The 17,981-nt window shown below is 37.6% G+C and overlaps 1 protein-coding gene and 1 non-coding gene across 2 annotated transcripts; one reads left to right on the top strand and one right to left on the bottom strand.

Moving 5' to 3' along the window:
- The first annotated feature begins 1,066 nt into the window (after positions 1–1,066).
- On the top strand, positions 1,067–3,103 carry LOC117274281 (uncharacterized). Its single transcript, XM_070178550.1, has 2 exons — positions 1,067–2,072; positions 2,445–3,103. The coding sequence occupies exons 1-2, from the start codon at positions 1,067–1,069 to the stop codon at positions 3,101–3,103; spliced, it is 1,665 nt and encodes a 554-aa protein (XP_070034651.1).
- On the bottom strand, positions 1,574–1,678 carry LOC117274282 (small nucleolar RNA R71). Its single transcript, XR_004504379.1, has one exon. It is a non-coding gene; the product is annotated as a small nucleolar RNA R71 (small nucleolar RNA).
- Positions 3,104–17,981: the final 14,878 nt, after the last annotated feature.

The raw sequence follows: 17,981 nt of genomic DNA, 5'->3' as shown, positions 1-17,981 counted from the left end.
AGAAAAAATATTCCAAGGTTAAAATTATAATTCCAGAGGCGACCATCCTTGACCTATATGAAGCCCAGCTCGCCCAAAAAGATGGTATCTGGGTTTTTAGAAGAACTTTGAAGGCAAGAACAGGCAAGGAGCGAGACGAAAGATTCGAAAACGAGTTTTATCTTTCTTTCTCCCTTTTTTATCATTGATGATGAATTCTTATGTTGTGATTGTGAAAACAATTATGAGTAGCTAAACTCTTTGTTCTAGGGTTTGATGGAACCTCGTGGAGGATGAATCTTTGTTGTGTTTAATATAAATTCGCCATTGAATTTTCTCTACTTGTTCAACCACGTGATTATTGTGGTTGATTGAAGGGCCCTCAATCGGCTATGCCTATTTAGTGTGTATTACTTGGAAAAAGGTATATGTTTAGGTAGTTTTTGAACAACATCACTCCTAACGTATAAGAGGGATCAATACGGAGGGTTTAAAGGTGGGTTTAGGAATAACAAAACCTTGATGCGACTGTAGTGAGCGGTCAAATAGTGCTAGCTAGCGTAATTCGGAAGAATACGTTTAGAAAATTGTTGTAGTTAATTGGAAGGGAATTTCAACACCTAAATTGCTCACAATCGGTAGAGAATACCTTGGCGGATTTGTAGCAGATGTAGCAGGGAGGATTCCGATAAGAGGGGAAATCGTAACTCTAGATCTTCCTAATCTTGTCTAAAACAATTGCTTTGTTAGTAATAAAATTATAGCTTTTTATTACCTTGTTATTAGTTAATAAACACTCAAGTCATTATTTTATCTTGTTGGAAGTTGATTATTTGGATTCTTGCTGAACTAAAAGTTGTGATTAGTACATTAATTCCATGTGGGATTCGACTCCGGACTTGTAAACCAGATTATATTTGCAACGACCGCTTAGTCCTTTTTATAAGGCATAGTTGGGCTTGATCAAATTTTGGCGTCGTTGTCGGGGACTTGAATATTGACTACTTTCTAGTTTCTACTTTCATTGTTTATTTCGTCAAGTCTAACGTTACTTGATTTTTACTCTGATCCCAAGAACTTTGATTGAATGCGATGGGTCAAAAGCCAGGACCGACTTCAAGGCTTTGACCCCGAACCTGAGAGAACATTTCATAGGAGGTTGAGGGAAGCAAGGGACACGAATAATATTCAGGCACTTGTTCAATTTCCTGTGAACATGGCAGAGGAACATATGGTTGTTCAGGAGGTAGCAATGCCCATCATTGCTAATGTCACCTCCAGCATTACGAAGCCCAGGATCACTGGGCACTTTGAGCTGAAAAAGAGCATGATCCAGCTACTTCATGCGAATGGGCAGTTTATGGGTCTTCCACACGAGGATCCACAACAGCATATCCTGAACTTCTTGGAAATTAGTGATACTTATATCACTAACGGGGTCACTCCAGACTATGTAAGGCTCACACTTTTTCCATTCTCTCTGTTGGGTGAAGTAAAGCGATGGCTGAAGGCAGAACCAGCTAATTCTATTACAACATGGAATGATCTAGCAAGGAAATTTCTGGTAAGGTTCTTCCCTTCATGCAAAACTGCAAAGATCAGAAGTGAGATAGTTGCCTTCAAACAGAAAGCGGGAGAGTCTTTATACTCAGCTTGGGAGAGGTTCAAGGGGCTACTTAGAGACTGTCCTCATCACAATCAGACAAACGAAGTGTTAGCTCACACTTTCATAGAAGGGCTACATCCTGAAACAAAAATTGTGGTAGATGTTGCAGCTGGAGGTCAAGTGTTGGAGAAAAGCTTTGACGAGATATATGCATTATTGAACAAATTCTCCAAAATCAATCCGGATTGGCAAGGAGAAATGGGCATACACACGGTGCAAAAATCTGCAGGGGTTCTCGAGTTAGATGTCATCTCGGCATTATCAGCACAGATTTCTACACTGACCAACCAAGTTAATCAGATGACCATGGTTATTAACAAGCAACAAGCTCAACTAGTGCAACAGGTTCAAGTGTTTTGTCAAGTATTTGGAGAACGTCACACGAACGACTTATGCCCAGTTAATCCAGAGTCTGTCTGCTTTGTAGGTAATGCAAATAGGGGCCAGACAAACCAATAGGGGAACACTTACAATCCTAACTGAAGGAACCACCCAAACTTCTCTTGGGGTGGAAATCAAGGTGCTCAAAATCAATACCAACCATAAGCACCTCAACAACAATATAGACCACCTCATTCTGAACAACAGGAAAACTCAACAAGTCACCTTGAGGAAATGATAAAGAAATTGATGGTTGATCAGCAAGCCCAAGCCACAGCAATGAGAAATTTGGAGCCCCTAGTGGGACAACTTGCTAGTGCCCAAAATACTAGACCAGTTGGAGCTCTTCCAAGTGATACTGAAGCTAATACTAAGGCATCCATTAATGTTGTTTCATTGAGGAATGGGAGATAATTAGAAGAAGTCCAATCGAAAAAGAGAAAACATGTGACTTTTAATGAGAGGCCACCACCTCCTTTCCCTCAAAGATTGCAGAAAGTGAAGGATAATGCCGCGTATAAGAAGTTTCTTGATATTTTGAAGCAGGTGCAAATTAATATTCCTTTGGTAGACATCTTGCAAGAAGTGCCCAAATATGCAAAATACATCAAGGACATAGTGATAAATAAAAAGAGGTTGACCGAGTTCGAGACTGTGGCACTCACTGAGGAATGTAGCTCAAGAATTCAAAGCAAGCTACCTCAGAAATTGAAGGATTCGGGTAGTTTCACTATCCAAATCTCGATTGGTAAGCATACAGTCGAGCGAGCCTTATGTGATCTTAGAGTGAGCATTAATTTGATGCCGCTATCTGTGTTCAGACAGTTGGGGTTGGGTGAGCCACGCCCAACAACGGTAATCTTGCAGTTGGCTGAGTGCTCCCTTGCTCATCCTGAAGGAGTGATTGAAGATGTGTTAGTTCAAGTGGGTTCTTTCATATTCCCTACTGATTTCATTATCTTGGACTACGAGCCTGATCAAGAAGTCCTATTTATTTTGGGGCATCCATTTTTAGCCATGGGCCGAGCTATTATTGATGTTTGTAAAGGAAAGATGACGATGAGAGTAAGAGATTGAGTGGAGGTATTCAATGTATATAAAGCACTCAGATTGCCAGCCCACTATGAAGAGTTATCCATGATTTCTGTGGTGAAAAGTGATGCTACATCATTAGTGCCTTATATGACCCCTATAGATCCTCTTGAACGAGCTTTGATTGGGGATGAAGAAGACAACGAAGATGAAATGATGGGAGAATTTGAGCAAGTACTTGATATGTCCTGCAGTTATGTCCATGGGTTTGGAAAATTTGAGAAGTTGGACAAGCCTGTCACTCTGACCCCTCCTAAGCCATCTATTGAATAAGCTCCAAAGCTAGAACTCAAGCCCCTACCAGCGCATCTGCGCTATGCTTATTTGGGGAACTCTGAGACATTGCCCATGATTATCTCATCCATCTTGACTAACACAAAAGAAGAAAAATTGCTCAGAGTCCTTCGCAAGCATAAAAAGGCTATTGGGTGGATAATTGCTGACATCAAGGGAATCGGTCCATCGTTTTGCATGCATAAAATCTTCTTGGAATATGGACACCGCCCTAGTGTTGAGCACCAAAGGAGGTTAAATCCCATTATGAAAGAGGTCGTGAAGAAGAAAGTAATCAAGTTGCTCAATGCAGGTATCATCCTTCCTATTTCTGACAGCAACTGGGTAAGCCAAGTTCAATGTGTGCCCAAAAGGGGGGGAGGGATGACTGTAATTGAGAATGAGAAAAATGAGCTAATTCCTACTTGCACTATGACGGGGTGGAGAGTCTACATTGATTATAGAAGGCTCAACAAATCAACCCGCAAGGACCACTTTCCACTTCCATTCATTGACCAAATGTTGGACAGATTAGCGGGGCATGAATATTATTGCTTCCTTAATGGTTATTCAGGATACAAATCAGATTGTCATATGCCCAAAGGATCAGGAGAAGACCACTTTTACTTGTCCTTATGACACTTTCACCTTCAAGCGAATGTCGTTTGGTCTTTGTAATGCACCAGCTACTTTCCAGAGATGCATGATGGCTATTTTCACCGATATGGTGGAAATATTTGTGGAAGTTTTTATGGATGATTTTTCAGTCTTTGGGTCTTCTTATGAAGATTGTTTGAAGAATTTGAGCAAGGTGTTAGCCCGTTGTGAAGAAACAAATCTGGTATTGAATTGGGAGAAGTGTCACTTTATGGCGCAGGAAGGCATCGTTTTGGGTCACAGAGTGTCTAAGAGCGGCATTGAAGTTGATAAGGCGAAGGTGGAGGCGGTTGAAAAATTACCTCCATCTATTTCTGTGAAAGGTGTTCGGAGTTTCTTGGGACACGCAGGATTCTATCGGCGCTTTATTAAAGATTTTTCTAAAATTGCTACTCCTTTGTGCATGTTGCTTGAAAAAGATGTAACTTTCAATTTTGATGACGCCCGCCTTAAAGCATTTGAAGAACTCAAAAAGAAGTTGGTGGCTGCTCCCATTATTGTGGCACCAGATTGGTCCTTGCCATTTGAACTTATGTGTGATGCGAGTGACCATGCTGTTGGGGCAGTGATAGGCCAGAGGAAAGACAAGGTGTTTTATTCCATCTACTATGTGAGTAAGACTCTTGATGATGCACAACTGAATTACACCACCACTGAAAAGGAGTCGTGTGGGCCTTTGAAAAATTTCGGGCATACTTGGTGGGAACAAAAGTCATAGTCCATACCGATCATGCAGCAATCAGGTTTTTATTTACAAAAAAAGAATCCAAGGCTAGATTGATGCACTGGGTTTTATTGTTGCAGGAATTTGATGTAGAAATACGAGATCGAAAGGGCACAGAGAACCAAGTAGCTGACCATCTATCAAGGCTGGAAAATCACAACCACGTGGAGGAGGGTGGCCAAATTAAAGAAGTATTTCCTGATGAGCAACTTTTTGCTACCACCCAAGACCCTCCCCCATGGTACGCAGACTATGTGAATTATCTTATGAGTGGGGTACTTCCTCTTAAAATTGAATCTGAAGCCAGAAAGAGGTTTCTACATGATGTGAACTTCTACTATTGGGATGGGCCATATTTGTACAAGCAATGTGCTGATTAGTTGATGAGGAGATGCATTCCAGAAAAGGAGGCAGAATTAGTATTGTATGATTGTCATGCATCACCTTATGGGGGCCATCATGTAGGAGATAGAACAGCTGCAAAGGTATTACAATCCGGTTTCTTTTGGCCAACTTTATTCAAGGATGCCCATGCATTTGTTAAGAAGTGTGAGCAATGTCAGAGAACAGGAATAATCACTAGGAGGCATGAGATGCCTTTGAATAACATCCTGGAGGTTGAGATTTTTTATGTATGGGGGATAGATTTCATGGGACCATTCCCATTATCCAGAGGAAACAAATACATTTTGCTAGCAGTTGACTACATGTCAAAATGGGTAGAGGCGATCGCATTGCCAATAAATGATGCCATGGTGGTAGCTGCGTTTGTGAAAAAGAACATATTTTCGAGGTTTGGGACTCCACGTGCATTGATAAGTGATGAAGGAACTTATTTTTGCAATCAATTGTTGAATAACCTTCTAGCTAAATATGGGGTCCGCCATAGAGTTGTGACAGCGTATCATCCTCAAACAAGTGGACAAGCTGAGGTGTCGAACAGGCAAAATAAAGAGCATTTTGACAAAGACTATGAATGCCACAAGAACATATTGAGCGATAAAGTTAGATAATGCCTTGTGGGCATATAGAACTGCATACAAAACGCCAATTGGGGCGTCGCCGTATAAGCTTGTTTATGGAAAGGCATGTCACTTGCCTGTTGAACTTGAACACAAAGCATACTGGGCCATTAAAAAGTTGAATATGGACCTTGACACCGTGGGTGAGAAAAGACTCCTGTAGTTGAATGAATTAGATGAGTTCAGGATGTACTCTTATGAAAATGCTAAGCTATATAAAGAGAAGACTAAAAAATGGCATGACAAGCGTATCAAGCCACGTCACTTCGAGCCAGGCCAACATGTATTATTGTTCAATTCTAAACTAAGGCTATTTCCTGGGAAGTTAAAATCGAGATGGTCAGGCCCTTTTGAGGTGGTGAGAGTCACTCCTTATAGTGCAATTGAGTTGCGAGCTTTAATTGGTGAATGGACAAAGAGTCAAGCATTATTTGGGAGGAATAATTGATCGTGAGAAGACCAAAGTTTTACTCGCAGATGAGTAAGCGACGCCCTGCATCGTGTCGCGGCGTTAAATCATGCGCTTGTTGGGAGGCAACCCAATTTTTATTGCTTTAATAGTTTAGCTTCTTAAATTTTTTAGTTAAAGTAGAGTAGAGTTGCATTTCCTTTGTAGTCATAGAAATTATAACTAGAATGGTGTAGGACATGTAAATTGGGTATATAAAAGGCTCGGGGGATCGGGATGTTATCAAACAAAAATCAAAAGTTTCGATTTGTCCCGACGATGGATATCATTCGACGGTTTTCTTGAGAGATTAAAGTCGAAGAAGAAAAAAAAAAGATTTTCTTTTGTTAGGAGTGTATCAATTCCCCCTTGGTTTTTCTTTGGGCCACGGTTCTTTTCTAAGGGTTTCGTTTGAACCGGTGTATCTTTTAAGAAGTAGGAACCCGTGGGCTATGGGCTGAAATGGAAACAGGGTCTCTTAACTGTGTTATGCCTTGAAGATAGTGGGTGATGTAGTGCGACGCTTAGGCTCAGTTGTTGACTCTTGTAGAAGTGCCTTAAATTGTATGTTCTTAACTTGGCTTAAGTACTTTGACTAGAGTGTTCTGATGATCCAATCTTGAGTGAGTCATGTGCCATATGTGTGTGAGGCTTGTTGTATTTTGTGCATTGCAGGTGATGCCTAGAACTTGCCATGTGTGTTTGCAAAGTGAAATAGTAGTTTTGTTCAGTCTGGGAAGTGATATAGGCATTTCTTTGTTGAGCCAGATATGTATATTTTACCCACCTAATTGTTATGTATCGTAGTTAACCCCTTTGAGCCGCAATCCTGATTCTTTGGCAACCACATTACAAGTCTTACCCTTTTGTTTGAATTAGCCATCTATTTGAACCCTTTAACCTCGCATGAGCACTTGAATAGTTATGAACTTGGTAAAAGTTAAAGTGAGGGTGGTTGGTTTGGCTTTTGAGTGGAACTAATGAAATAAGGAGAAAGGTGCACTATTTTGAAAAAGTAAGAGTCACTAGAATTGAAATTAAAAAAAACAAAAAAAAAAGTGTATATATATTGATTTTAAGGTGGAGTATGGTTTGACATATATATATATATATATATATATTCCTTGATAAGTGGTGATTCTTGATATGATGTGCTTAAATAATTGGGAGTTAATGTATATTGATTTTAAGGTGGAGTATGGTTTGACATATATATATATATATATATATATTCCTTGATAAGTGGTGATTCTTGATATGATGTGCTTAAATAATTGGGAGTTAATGTATATTGATTTGAAGGTGGAGTATGGTTTGACATAAGTGTGGGGTTCTGACTGCTAAAGTGTATGTAGCAAAGTGCTTAGGGAGGTTGAGTCACCCTTTTATACAAATGTATCCTACCCGTCCCGTAGCCTACATTACAACCAGTTAAAAGTCCTACTTGATCCTTGACTGAATGAACTCGATTAGTAGAGTAGTACACTACGGGCAAGCCTATGTAGCATCTTTTGTGGCACATGAATATCGTTTCTAAGAGTGAGTGAATTCTGTCTATTTTGAAGTTCCTCATTGTTCGTGAATTTTATTAATTATAGGACGAATCTCTTTTGTTGTGAGCAGGCACTTGATTCATGAAGGAAGGTAATTCTTGACCTCTGTGTTAGAGTAAGTGAGTAAGTTGGGAATAATGCGTGGTGCTTGTGAGTCAACTCTTGAGGTGAAGATGTTACACTATTGTGCTTAATCTATGTGAAATATTCTTGGTGTGATGAGTTAGGAAATTTGCTTAGTGAAGTTGTGCCTATGTAGAGTGTGGTTTGATTGCTCGGGGACGAGCAATGGTTTAAGTGTGGGGTATTGATAGTAGGCTATAATTATGTAGTTTGGCCACTATTTGCACTCTAAATTGGCTGAACTTTATTGATGTTTGAGCATTAAATGATAATAAATTGCTCTGATTGAAAACTTTATGCTTTGCAGGAGCAATTCCGGGCTATGATGAAGTTAAGGAGTGTTTTGGAGCTAATATGGAGCATTGAAGGCCAAGTAAAAGCTTATGGAATAAATTGGGATCCCATTTGAGGATCGAAGGAGGTTAGCGCGCTTAAAAAGAAGAACGAAGAAGAGTGCATGAAATTGCCCAGGTGCGCGGTTGGTGCGCGGCAGTGCACTGGGCCGCGCATGTAACCACCCTACTGGTCGTTTTGTATATTAGAGCCATGTTTCCCTATTTGATGCTTTCCGAATATTTGTTTAATGGTTGTGACTTGCGGGGATGGTTGGTTTGGTTTCTGGAAGGTTTGAATGTGAATTGGAACACTTAGTTCCATCTTTGAAAGCTTAAGTTGTAAGAGTTGACCTAGTGGACAACTTCAGATTGGTGAGTTGATGGTCCCAAAAGGTTCGTATGGTAAGTTTTGACTTAGGAGTATGTTCGTGATTTGGACATTCTTATGAGGTTTTGACTCCATTTGCCAAAAGTTGGCAATTTGAAAAATTAGAGAGTTTGTAGGTTTGACCAATAGTTGTTTGTTATTATGGACTCTAATTGTGGTTTTGGGGCCTATCTGGCTGTAATGAAAGTGTTTGCAAAGTTTAGTTGTAATGCGGAATGTTTAAGTATGATTCGAACGTATTTGGCGAAGTTGGAAAGTTTGGAAATTAAGAGATAGATTTTGATCTTCGATTCTTGATTTTGATGTTATTTTGGATGTTTGAGCTTTGGGATAAGTTTGGATAACGTATTTGTCCCTGTTGGTATGATTGGACACTTGCTGGGACACTTGGGTGAGTTTCGGGGCGATTTCGGACCATATTAGTATTGCTGGAACTTTTCTGATTTATGGTGCATCTCGCACTTGCAGAGGAAGGTGCGGAGGCCGCACCTGCAATGGATAGTTCACATCAGTGAAGGTCCAAGTTTTTTAGCTTGGACGCACCTGCGGCTAGTTGTATGCAGGTGCAAGGTTGCGCCTGCGAGATGGATTCCGCGCCTGCGAAGGTTGGTCATGCATGGAGAGGTCGCGCCTACAGAGTTTTGTCACACCTGCGCTTTCATATATGCTTGTGATGGTCACAGAAGAGGAGAGAAGCATGAGGCTCAAAGCTCGAATATGCGAGGCTTTGGCCGTAGAAGCGAGCTCGCAAATGCGCATTTTTGGAGCGCAGATACGAGAGGCCTAACAACTTGATATATTTTGAGGTTTTTGCTCATTTTTCATTATTTTGAGTTTTGGAGCACGGGAAGAGAAAATTTGTAACCACCCGGCCGGTCGTTTTGAGAGTAATAGCCCCGATCCCCTATTTACTGCTTCTCCCATATCTATTTCTGCTATTGTGACTAGCCGGGAGGCCGGAAAGTTTCATTTTGGTTTTTGGAGTGTTTTGGGATACTCAATCCCTAAATGAAGGTTTAAGCCTTAGGATTTGGATCGTAGTCGAAACTATGTGAAGACTACTCCGGAATGGAATTCAGTTGGTTCTGTTAGCTCCGTTAGGTAATTTTGGACTTAGGGGCGTGTCCGGATTGTGTTTTGGAGGTCCGTAGCTTATTTAGGCTTGAAATGGCGAAAGTCAAATTTTTGGAGATTTTGACCGGTAGTGGACTTTTGATATTGGGGTCAAATTCCGATTCCGAAAGTTGGAGTAGGTCCGTAGTGTTGAATATATCTTGTGTGCAAAATTTGAGGTCAATCGGACGTGGTTTGGTTGGTTTCGGCATCGGTTGTCGAATTTGGAAGTTTCAAGTTTCTTTAAGTTTGATTTGGAGGGTGATTCGTGATTTTAGCGTTATTTAATGTAATTTGAGGGTTCGAATAAGTTCGTATGGTATTTTAGGATTGGTTGATATATTTGGTTGAGGTCCCGGGGGTCTCGAGCGTGTTTTGGATGCTCAACGGGTCATTTTTGGACTTGGGGAATTGGCAGATTTTCTGGTGTTATTGCAGACATTTTTCTTCATCGCGTTCGTGAGGGAGATCTCGTGATCGCGTAGGTCATATGAGAGGTCAGCTAAAATTGCTCTTCGCATTCGCGAAGATGAAGACGCGATCGCGTAAGGTTATCAGGTAGTGCACTGCGAACGCGTGGGCTAGGCCGCGTTCGCGAAGAAGAAGTGAGGCAGCAGTGTAGTTTGAGTGTTACTCTTCACGGTCGCGTGAGGATAATTGCGATCGCGTAGGTATGGCAGCTAGTGCATCGCGTTCGCGTAGAGTAAATTTTTTACGGAGCGAAGTTGTTCTTCGCGATCGCGAGGCTGTTTCCGCGATCGCGATTAAGGAATCACTGGGCAGGTGCTTAAACATTACAAAAATGGGGTTTTTGCCATTTTATCAAAAACTTGAGCTGGGAGCTCGGATTTGGACGAGATTTTGACGGAGTTTCAGAGATATCAATTGGGTAATGATTCTACACTCTATTTTGGTTATATTCCACTAATCTATCATTAATTTGCTTTTTAATTTCGGATTTTGGGGTTGAAATTGGGAGAAAAATGGAAGAACTTCTTCAACAAAGATTTCGAGTTTTGAAAGGGGATTTGTGGTCGTATTTGAGTAATTTTTATATGGCTGGACTCGTGAGTGAATGGGTGTTCGTATTTTATGACTTTTATCGGATTTCGAGTCATGGACCCCACAGGCGATTTTTGAGTTAATTTCAGAATTTTTGTTAAAGTGTTGATTTCATTAATTAGATGAGTCTATTATGGTTGTATTTATGATATGTAATTGCTTTTGGCTAGATTTGGGCCTTTCGGAGCCGGATTTTCGTGGGAAAGGCATTGTGACCGATTGATTGAGCTTGGTTCGAGGTAAGTGGCTTGCCTAACTTTGTGTGGGAAAAATCCTCTTAAGATTTGGAACTATTGTGATATGTGAGCGCCGTGTACGTGAGGTGACGAGTATGTACACGGGCTAGTTGTGGAAAAATCTGATTTTCTTGCTCAGCAGCAACCCGGTTTCCTTTTATTTTGAGTTACACCATTTTAATGAGTATTAATCTATTTTCATTCTTAATTGAGTTATTCTAATATGTGTAGCTATCCTGTTTAGTCTAATACAATATGTCTACATGTCTTAATTGCTTATATGAGCTCTGTGCAGCAGGCTTAGTGAATTTTCTTCTTATTCCTTGACTGGTACTTAGTCTAATTCGTAAGATTTCATGATGTAGTTATATTTCTATTTTTGCGCTACATATTTACTTTGGGAATACGGAATGGTATTTCGAGAGATCCCTCCGTACTGCATATTTGCTTTTGGACTACGGAACGGTATTTCGGGAGATCCCCCTATACTGCATATTTACTTTGGGACTACGGAACGGTATTCCGGGAGATCCCCTGTTTTACATATTTACTTTGGGACTACGGAACGATATTTCGGGAGATCCCCCCTGCACATTTACGTTTGGGATTACGAGACGGTATCTCGGGAGATCCCCTGTTGTATTTCTGTGTATTGAGTTGTTACCTTCTATAAATTCTTTCTTGTTAAATTCCAGTCTTTATTTTACTGCGATATTTCATTTTTGCCTTGCTTTATTATCATATTCCAGTAGGGCCCGGACCTGACCTCGTCACTACTCTACTAAGGTTAGGCTTGGCACTTATTGGGTACCGATTGTGGTGTACTCATGCTACTCTTCTCACTACAACATTATGTATATATAGCTATAAAATATATTGTAGCTAAATATAAAAATTTACGTAGCTAAACACTTTAGCCACAAATATTTTTTTCGTAGCATTCGTAGCAAGAAGTGGCGTAACTAAAAGTTAGCTACAAACTTTACATGATCCATGGCTAAGGACTAATACTTATTGCTATGGAAATTTTATGTGTTCTAGCTGTGATGATAATACATTCTTGCCACGAAAAAGAAGATTATAGCAATAATTTTATTCTTTTGCCATGACAAATAAAATGTATAGCTATCTTTATTTTGTAGCTACAAAGTGTTGTATTGTAGCAAAAGATTTGATTTGTTTGCCACGTAACTTTATATTTTGTTGCTATTACTACAGCTTAGTTTCGTAGCAATAGTACTCGTATTCAACTACGGATCAAAAATTCATAGCAATGAATTGAAGTATTAGTCACAAATATTTTCTTATTGCAGCTAAAAATTCATACTTTTAGTTATGTAATATATCTTATTATAGCAAAATATTTTCTTTATTTGCTACGAAAAGTTAAAAAACGTAGCCATGTTTAGCTACAAATTCAAAAGTGCATAACTAAAATTTCATTCTTTTTTGCCACAAAGCATAAAATTATTGCAAAAGATTCTTCATTTGCTATGAAAATAAAAACGTATAGCCATGTTTATACTATGTGACAATTGTACATATGTTTTGCTACGATTCAAAAATTCATAGCTACTAATTGAGAATTTTGCCTCAAATACTGTTAGCCACAATAATTCATATAACGTAGATAAGAATCGTTTTTTGGCATGAAATATACCTTCAATTGTAATTATTCAATAAATGCAATATTAAAAAAAATTAATAAATGTTCAATAATATCATTCAAAACAGTGGAATATTACATTATTCAAACATATCAGTACATTTTTACAAAAGAAATAATAATTATTCATCTTCCCTTCAATCTTGATACTTCCATCACTATTCCATAACCTGCAACAATAAATAAAAAATATATAAGAAAATAGTACAATAAAATATTTTCGCTGAAAAAGATAAACTTTACTTGTTAATAAGAATATTTTTTTGAAATGATAACATTAAAAGATATTAGTAAGTAGTATAATAAGTTACTTACGATCTGATTTGCATCATTTGGCCGTCGATTTCGAGCAGCAAGTATTATTTGAAAAAAAAAATTCCATCGTTTTTCCATCTGCACTAGCTTATTATCAGTGTTTTTCTTGATTTCTTCAACTTTTTCATCAACTTCCCTTTTAACTTCTTCGACTTGTTTCTTAGCTTCCCTTTTAACTTCTTCCACACGCTCATTTGCTTCTTTTCTAGTCAATTCTATTTGCTTTATAAGTTGTATCTTTGTTGGTCTACCTCCAAAATATTCACTGATATTCTTTTCGGGATCATATGCTCGAAGATATCCATGTTTTTCTGCTCCAGGTACTTTTTCAAATATATCATCATCATTTAAAGAAATTTCTCCTTCTTTTTGCTGCTCTTTAATTGGTCAAATTGAACCTACAATCAATAATGCAAATTAATCATACATAAGAGCAAATGTATACTCTAAAAGGAGATAAAGATAAAATAGAACACATTGACATTACAATGACATCTTGTTGGAAAGCATCAACTTGTTTTCCTTTTTTTCTCTTGCGAGATTCCAAAAAAGTTTCAACACGGGATGGAGCTTTTCCATTTTTTTTTTTCCTGTGAAAATATTAATCATTTTCATTAATTGAATAAGATATGTGAATATAATTCTTATAACTTTATTCTAAAAAAATATCATGTTGTTCATACCATTTCATATCTAAGTCTTGCATAACTTTTGGTCTCACTATATGGAGGCAAGGAACATTTCGATCTATTTGTCTTATTTTGCGTGCTTTTCTTCTGCACGAAAGTTTTAAAAAAAATTAATAATATTAGTTTCTACAGCATATAATAAGTTAAAAAGACCAAACAGATTAAATAAAATACCTGAAAGTCATCACCGCTCCAAAGGTTGACCAAATATTTGCATTCATCTACAGTTAGAAGTTTAGGCTTATTCCGTAAGCGAAGTTGATAAGTTGCTTTTGAATCAAAATACTTATTTTTTAACTTGTGCTTATTGTCTCTGTAGAGGTCACTCATATGACCAAGAATTACACCTTTTCTTCCCTCAGAGACATCAAAATTAAACTTTTCCTATAAAAAATAAAATATACCATTATAAAAGTTAGAACTATTGATTTAAAACCAAACTTGCTTAGTATCTCAGATTGTCAACCCACCAAAAATTAAAAAAAATTATAAACTTTAATAGTTTACTAGTTTTCTTACCAAGATAATGTCCCACATGTGGTCGATCTTGTCTTGCTCTATTTCTTTCCAACCATTTACTTTTAATGGGCAACAAGTTCGGCTTCTAATTGTTTGACCCAAAAACCAAGTAAAATCGGTTGCATTCTCGCCAACAGCTTGATGATCCTCATCAACTTGGACGATCAATTTTTGTCATTCCTGTAAATTGATTATCTTCACGCATCGTATAGGCCCTCTGATTTTTCTTTTCACAAAGTTAGTACCTACATTTAAAGATTACATAAATATACTTCACGTAAAAATATCGAAAGGATTGACAAAGATCAATAAAAGAAAAAGAATACCTATTGAATTTGCTGATTCATGTTCTTCCACAACTATTTCACTCACTTGTTCAGACGAGTTCTCCCTAGAACTATTTTCTCCTAGAAAAGAACTCATAAAAATATCATTTTTTCTGAGGGTATAAATATCAATTGACTTATCCTTATGCCTCTCATAACTGAGAAGCATATTCTTAACATCTGAATCATCACGACATCCACTAACCCATCACAATCACTGATAACTCTATCACCTCTCAAATAAACAAATTTATCTCCCTCAAGAATATTGAAGTTACAAAGCTTTTTCATTTCATCCAGCGGATCAAAGAAAGCTATGAAATCAATATCAATGCTTGCTTTCACCAACTGCCCACTTACATATTTTCTAGAAGGAGAAAATATAAAATGGCCACCATAATGGAAGCTAAATTCCAACTCTCTTGTCATATTCATGTTTCCTAGAAAATTTATAATATAGGTTAGCTAGATGATTAAACAAACACAAAATGTTGTCTAATTGAAAATGAATTGATAAAGAATTCTATATTTTATAAAAGCTTTATTGCAATTATCCGAATAAACAACTTCTTCTATATGTTGTGTGGTTAAATCTTCTGTAACAAATGCCTTCTCGGAACTTTTCGAAGGTTCCGTCTCATGATCATCAGTCAATCCATTATTTCTTTTTCGAAGACCGTTTCTACCCATGTCTGATTATAAACAAGTATTTGTAAGACATCAATATATTTCGTATAATAAGTATAAAAGCAAATGGTAGTTCTCTAAGATTAAGTAGAAGCTCAAGGCCTACTTATCAAGGGAACCCCTTCACAAATGCTCTCCGTGTAGAATCAAACCACATTGGCTCCAAGTGCAGAATATTTTAGTACTTCTTTTGTGGTGCCCATTCCACAGCGTAACCTTTTTTTCAATCATTTTCAGTAATGGAACCGGTCGAACCCACAAAAAAGGCTGCTTACTATTCACTAAGTCCCAAACTATTTCCACATCAGTAATTGAAGCAAGATGTATAACTATTTATAATTAAGTAGAAATTCAATATGCAGTTTTATCAAACTATAATTTTTAATATTAAAAATAAACTGAATGAAACAACTAAATTAGTATAATGATCATAAGTTTTTCTTAAAATAAAGATAACCATAGCGCAAACGGCACTAGTACTCATGTAATATTTCTCTAACATTAATAATAATATTCCCTTCCACACACACACACAAAAAAAAAATATTAAATTCTCAACATAAAATGAAACTAGAATATTTTATTTTGTAAGACACTCAAATCTTGTAATTCATCCATAAAAACAAAAGAGTTAGTGGATAATAGTTAATCAAAGTTAAAGGAAAAGAGACGTACCTTTGATGCAGGGGAAGAGACGTACCTTTGCTCCCCAAATCTTGAGACTTTTAGTATTTTAGGGTTTTTGCCTCTTTTAGTTTATGTTTTGGCTCTAATAGGAAAAGAACACTGTGATTTAGGCACAAAAACATTAGAGGGAAATAATTTGGAGGGAACTTGTTTCTTTTGGTAACTCATATTTTATTTTTCAAATTGTGAATTTATGTTTCCCTCCTCGTAAAAATCAGTCCAAAAGAAGTTAGATAATAATATTATTAATATAAACACATTGTTATTCCATATAATCTAATTATATTTATATGTTATATAATTTATTAATATAATTATATTTTATTAACATAACTATTCTTGAAGCGCTTGATCAGGATAAAGCTTGAGTGATAATGTGATGACCCAAAATATTATCTTTAAATTTAATAAGTAATTTTGTGTTCTAAGACTTCAAAAAATACCATTTATCATTTCTCGACTTACGTGCATAGTCCGAAAAAAATTTTCCGGATAGTTCTCATCTGAAAAACAGATTAAAATGTGAAATAGAACTTTAAAACTCAACTGAGTTGACTTTGGTCAATATTTTTAGCAAACAGACCCGGATCAGTGTTTTGATAATTCCGGTAGGTCCGTATCATGATTTGGGACTTGGGCGTATGCCCGGAATCAAATTCCGAGGTCCCTAGCCCGAGATATGGAATTTTGATGAAAAATTAAAAGCTTGAAAGCTTAATGATTTTTAAGAAATTACTGATGTTGGATTTATTGACCTCGGGTCCGTATTTTGGTTCAGGAGCCCGGTATAGGTCCACTATAATATTTATGACTTGTCTGCCGAATTTGGTGAGAATCGGAGTTGAAATTTTCCTTTGATTTGGTGTCCGATTCGTAGTTCTAGGTGTTATTTTGGCGATTTGATCGCGCGAGCAAGTTAGTATGATGTTTTAGGACTTGTGTACATGTTTGGTTTGGAACCCTGAGGGCTCAGGTGAGTTTCGGATAGGCTACGGGATGATTTTGAACTAAGAAAATCTGGTTTTTGAGCTTCTGTTGTCATCTCGTGCATTGTGCTCCGCGATCGCCAAGCCATTCCTGCGATCGCGAAGAGTAAATTGTAAGTAGTGAGTTTTACCCTTCGCGTTTGCGAAGATAGGCACGCGATCGCGGAAGGTAAACTCCCAGTGCACTGCGAACACAAGGGACCAGATGCGATCATGTGGAAGGAAGGAAGGCAAGAGCTAGGCATGTCAATTGTGCCCCGCGATCACATGAGCATTTACGCGATCGCGTAAGGCTGGAAAAATATACTCCGCGATCGTGTAAAGTTAAAAGTCTGGGCAGCCAAAATGTGTTTCGCGATCGCGAAGCCATTCCCGCGATCGCGAAGAGTAAAATGAACCTGGGCAAAAGTTGTTCTACGCGATCGCAAACGAATTTCCGCGATCGCGATGAGTAAAAATTCCAGAAACAGAACTTAAGTTTTGGAAATGGGGTTTCGACCCATTTTTAACTCTTTTTATTTTTGAGCTCGGGTAAGGCAATTCTTGGGCAATTTTTACGGAAAAATATTGTGGTAAGTGATCTTTATCCTATATTGATTATATTTTATGATTTCATACTCATTTATATCATGAATCCGTGAATTTATGAAAGAAAAATCAGATTTTTATAAATTCTTCCAAAAACGAAAAATTAAGATTTGAAGGTCCATTTGATATCGGAATTGGACGATTTTTGTATGGTTGAACTCGTATCGGAACGGGTGTTCGGATTTCACGAGTTTTTCAGGATTTGAGACTTGGGTCCCACTGTCGAATATTTTAATAAATTTCAGATGTTTATCCGAAAAATTTGTAAATTCATATGGAATTAATTCCTATGATTAGTATTGAATATATCAAATTGTTTGTGAATAAATTTGAAACTTTTGGAGATAAAATTAAAAGAAAAAGTTGTGGTTGAATAATTGATTGGAATTTGCAAAGCGAGGTAAGTGTCGTGGTTAACCTTGACTTGAGGGAATAGAACTCTTAAATTATTTGTTATGTGAAAAGC

The sequence above is a fragment of the Nicotiana tomentosiformis genome, chromosome 6, assembly GCF_000390325.3.
Source record: "Nicotiana tomentosiformis chromosome 6, ASM39032v3, whole genome shotgun sequence".
Taxonomy (NCBI): Eukaryota; Viridiplantae; Streptophyta; class Magnoliopsida; order Solanales; family Solanaceae; genus Nicotiana; species Nicotiana tomentosiformis.
This window is presented reverse-complemented; position numbering and strand designations above follow the sequence as displayed.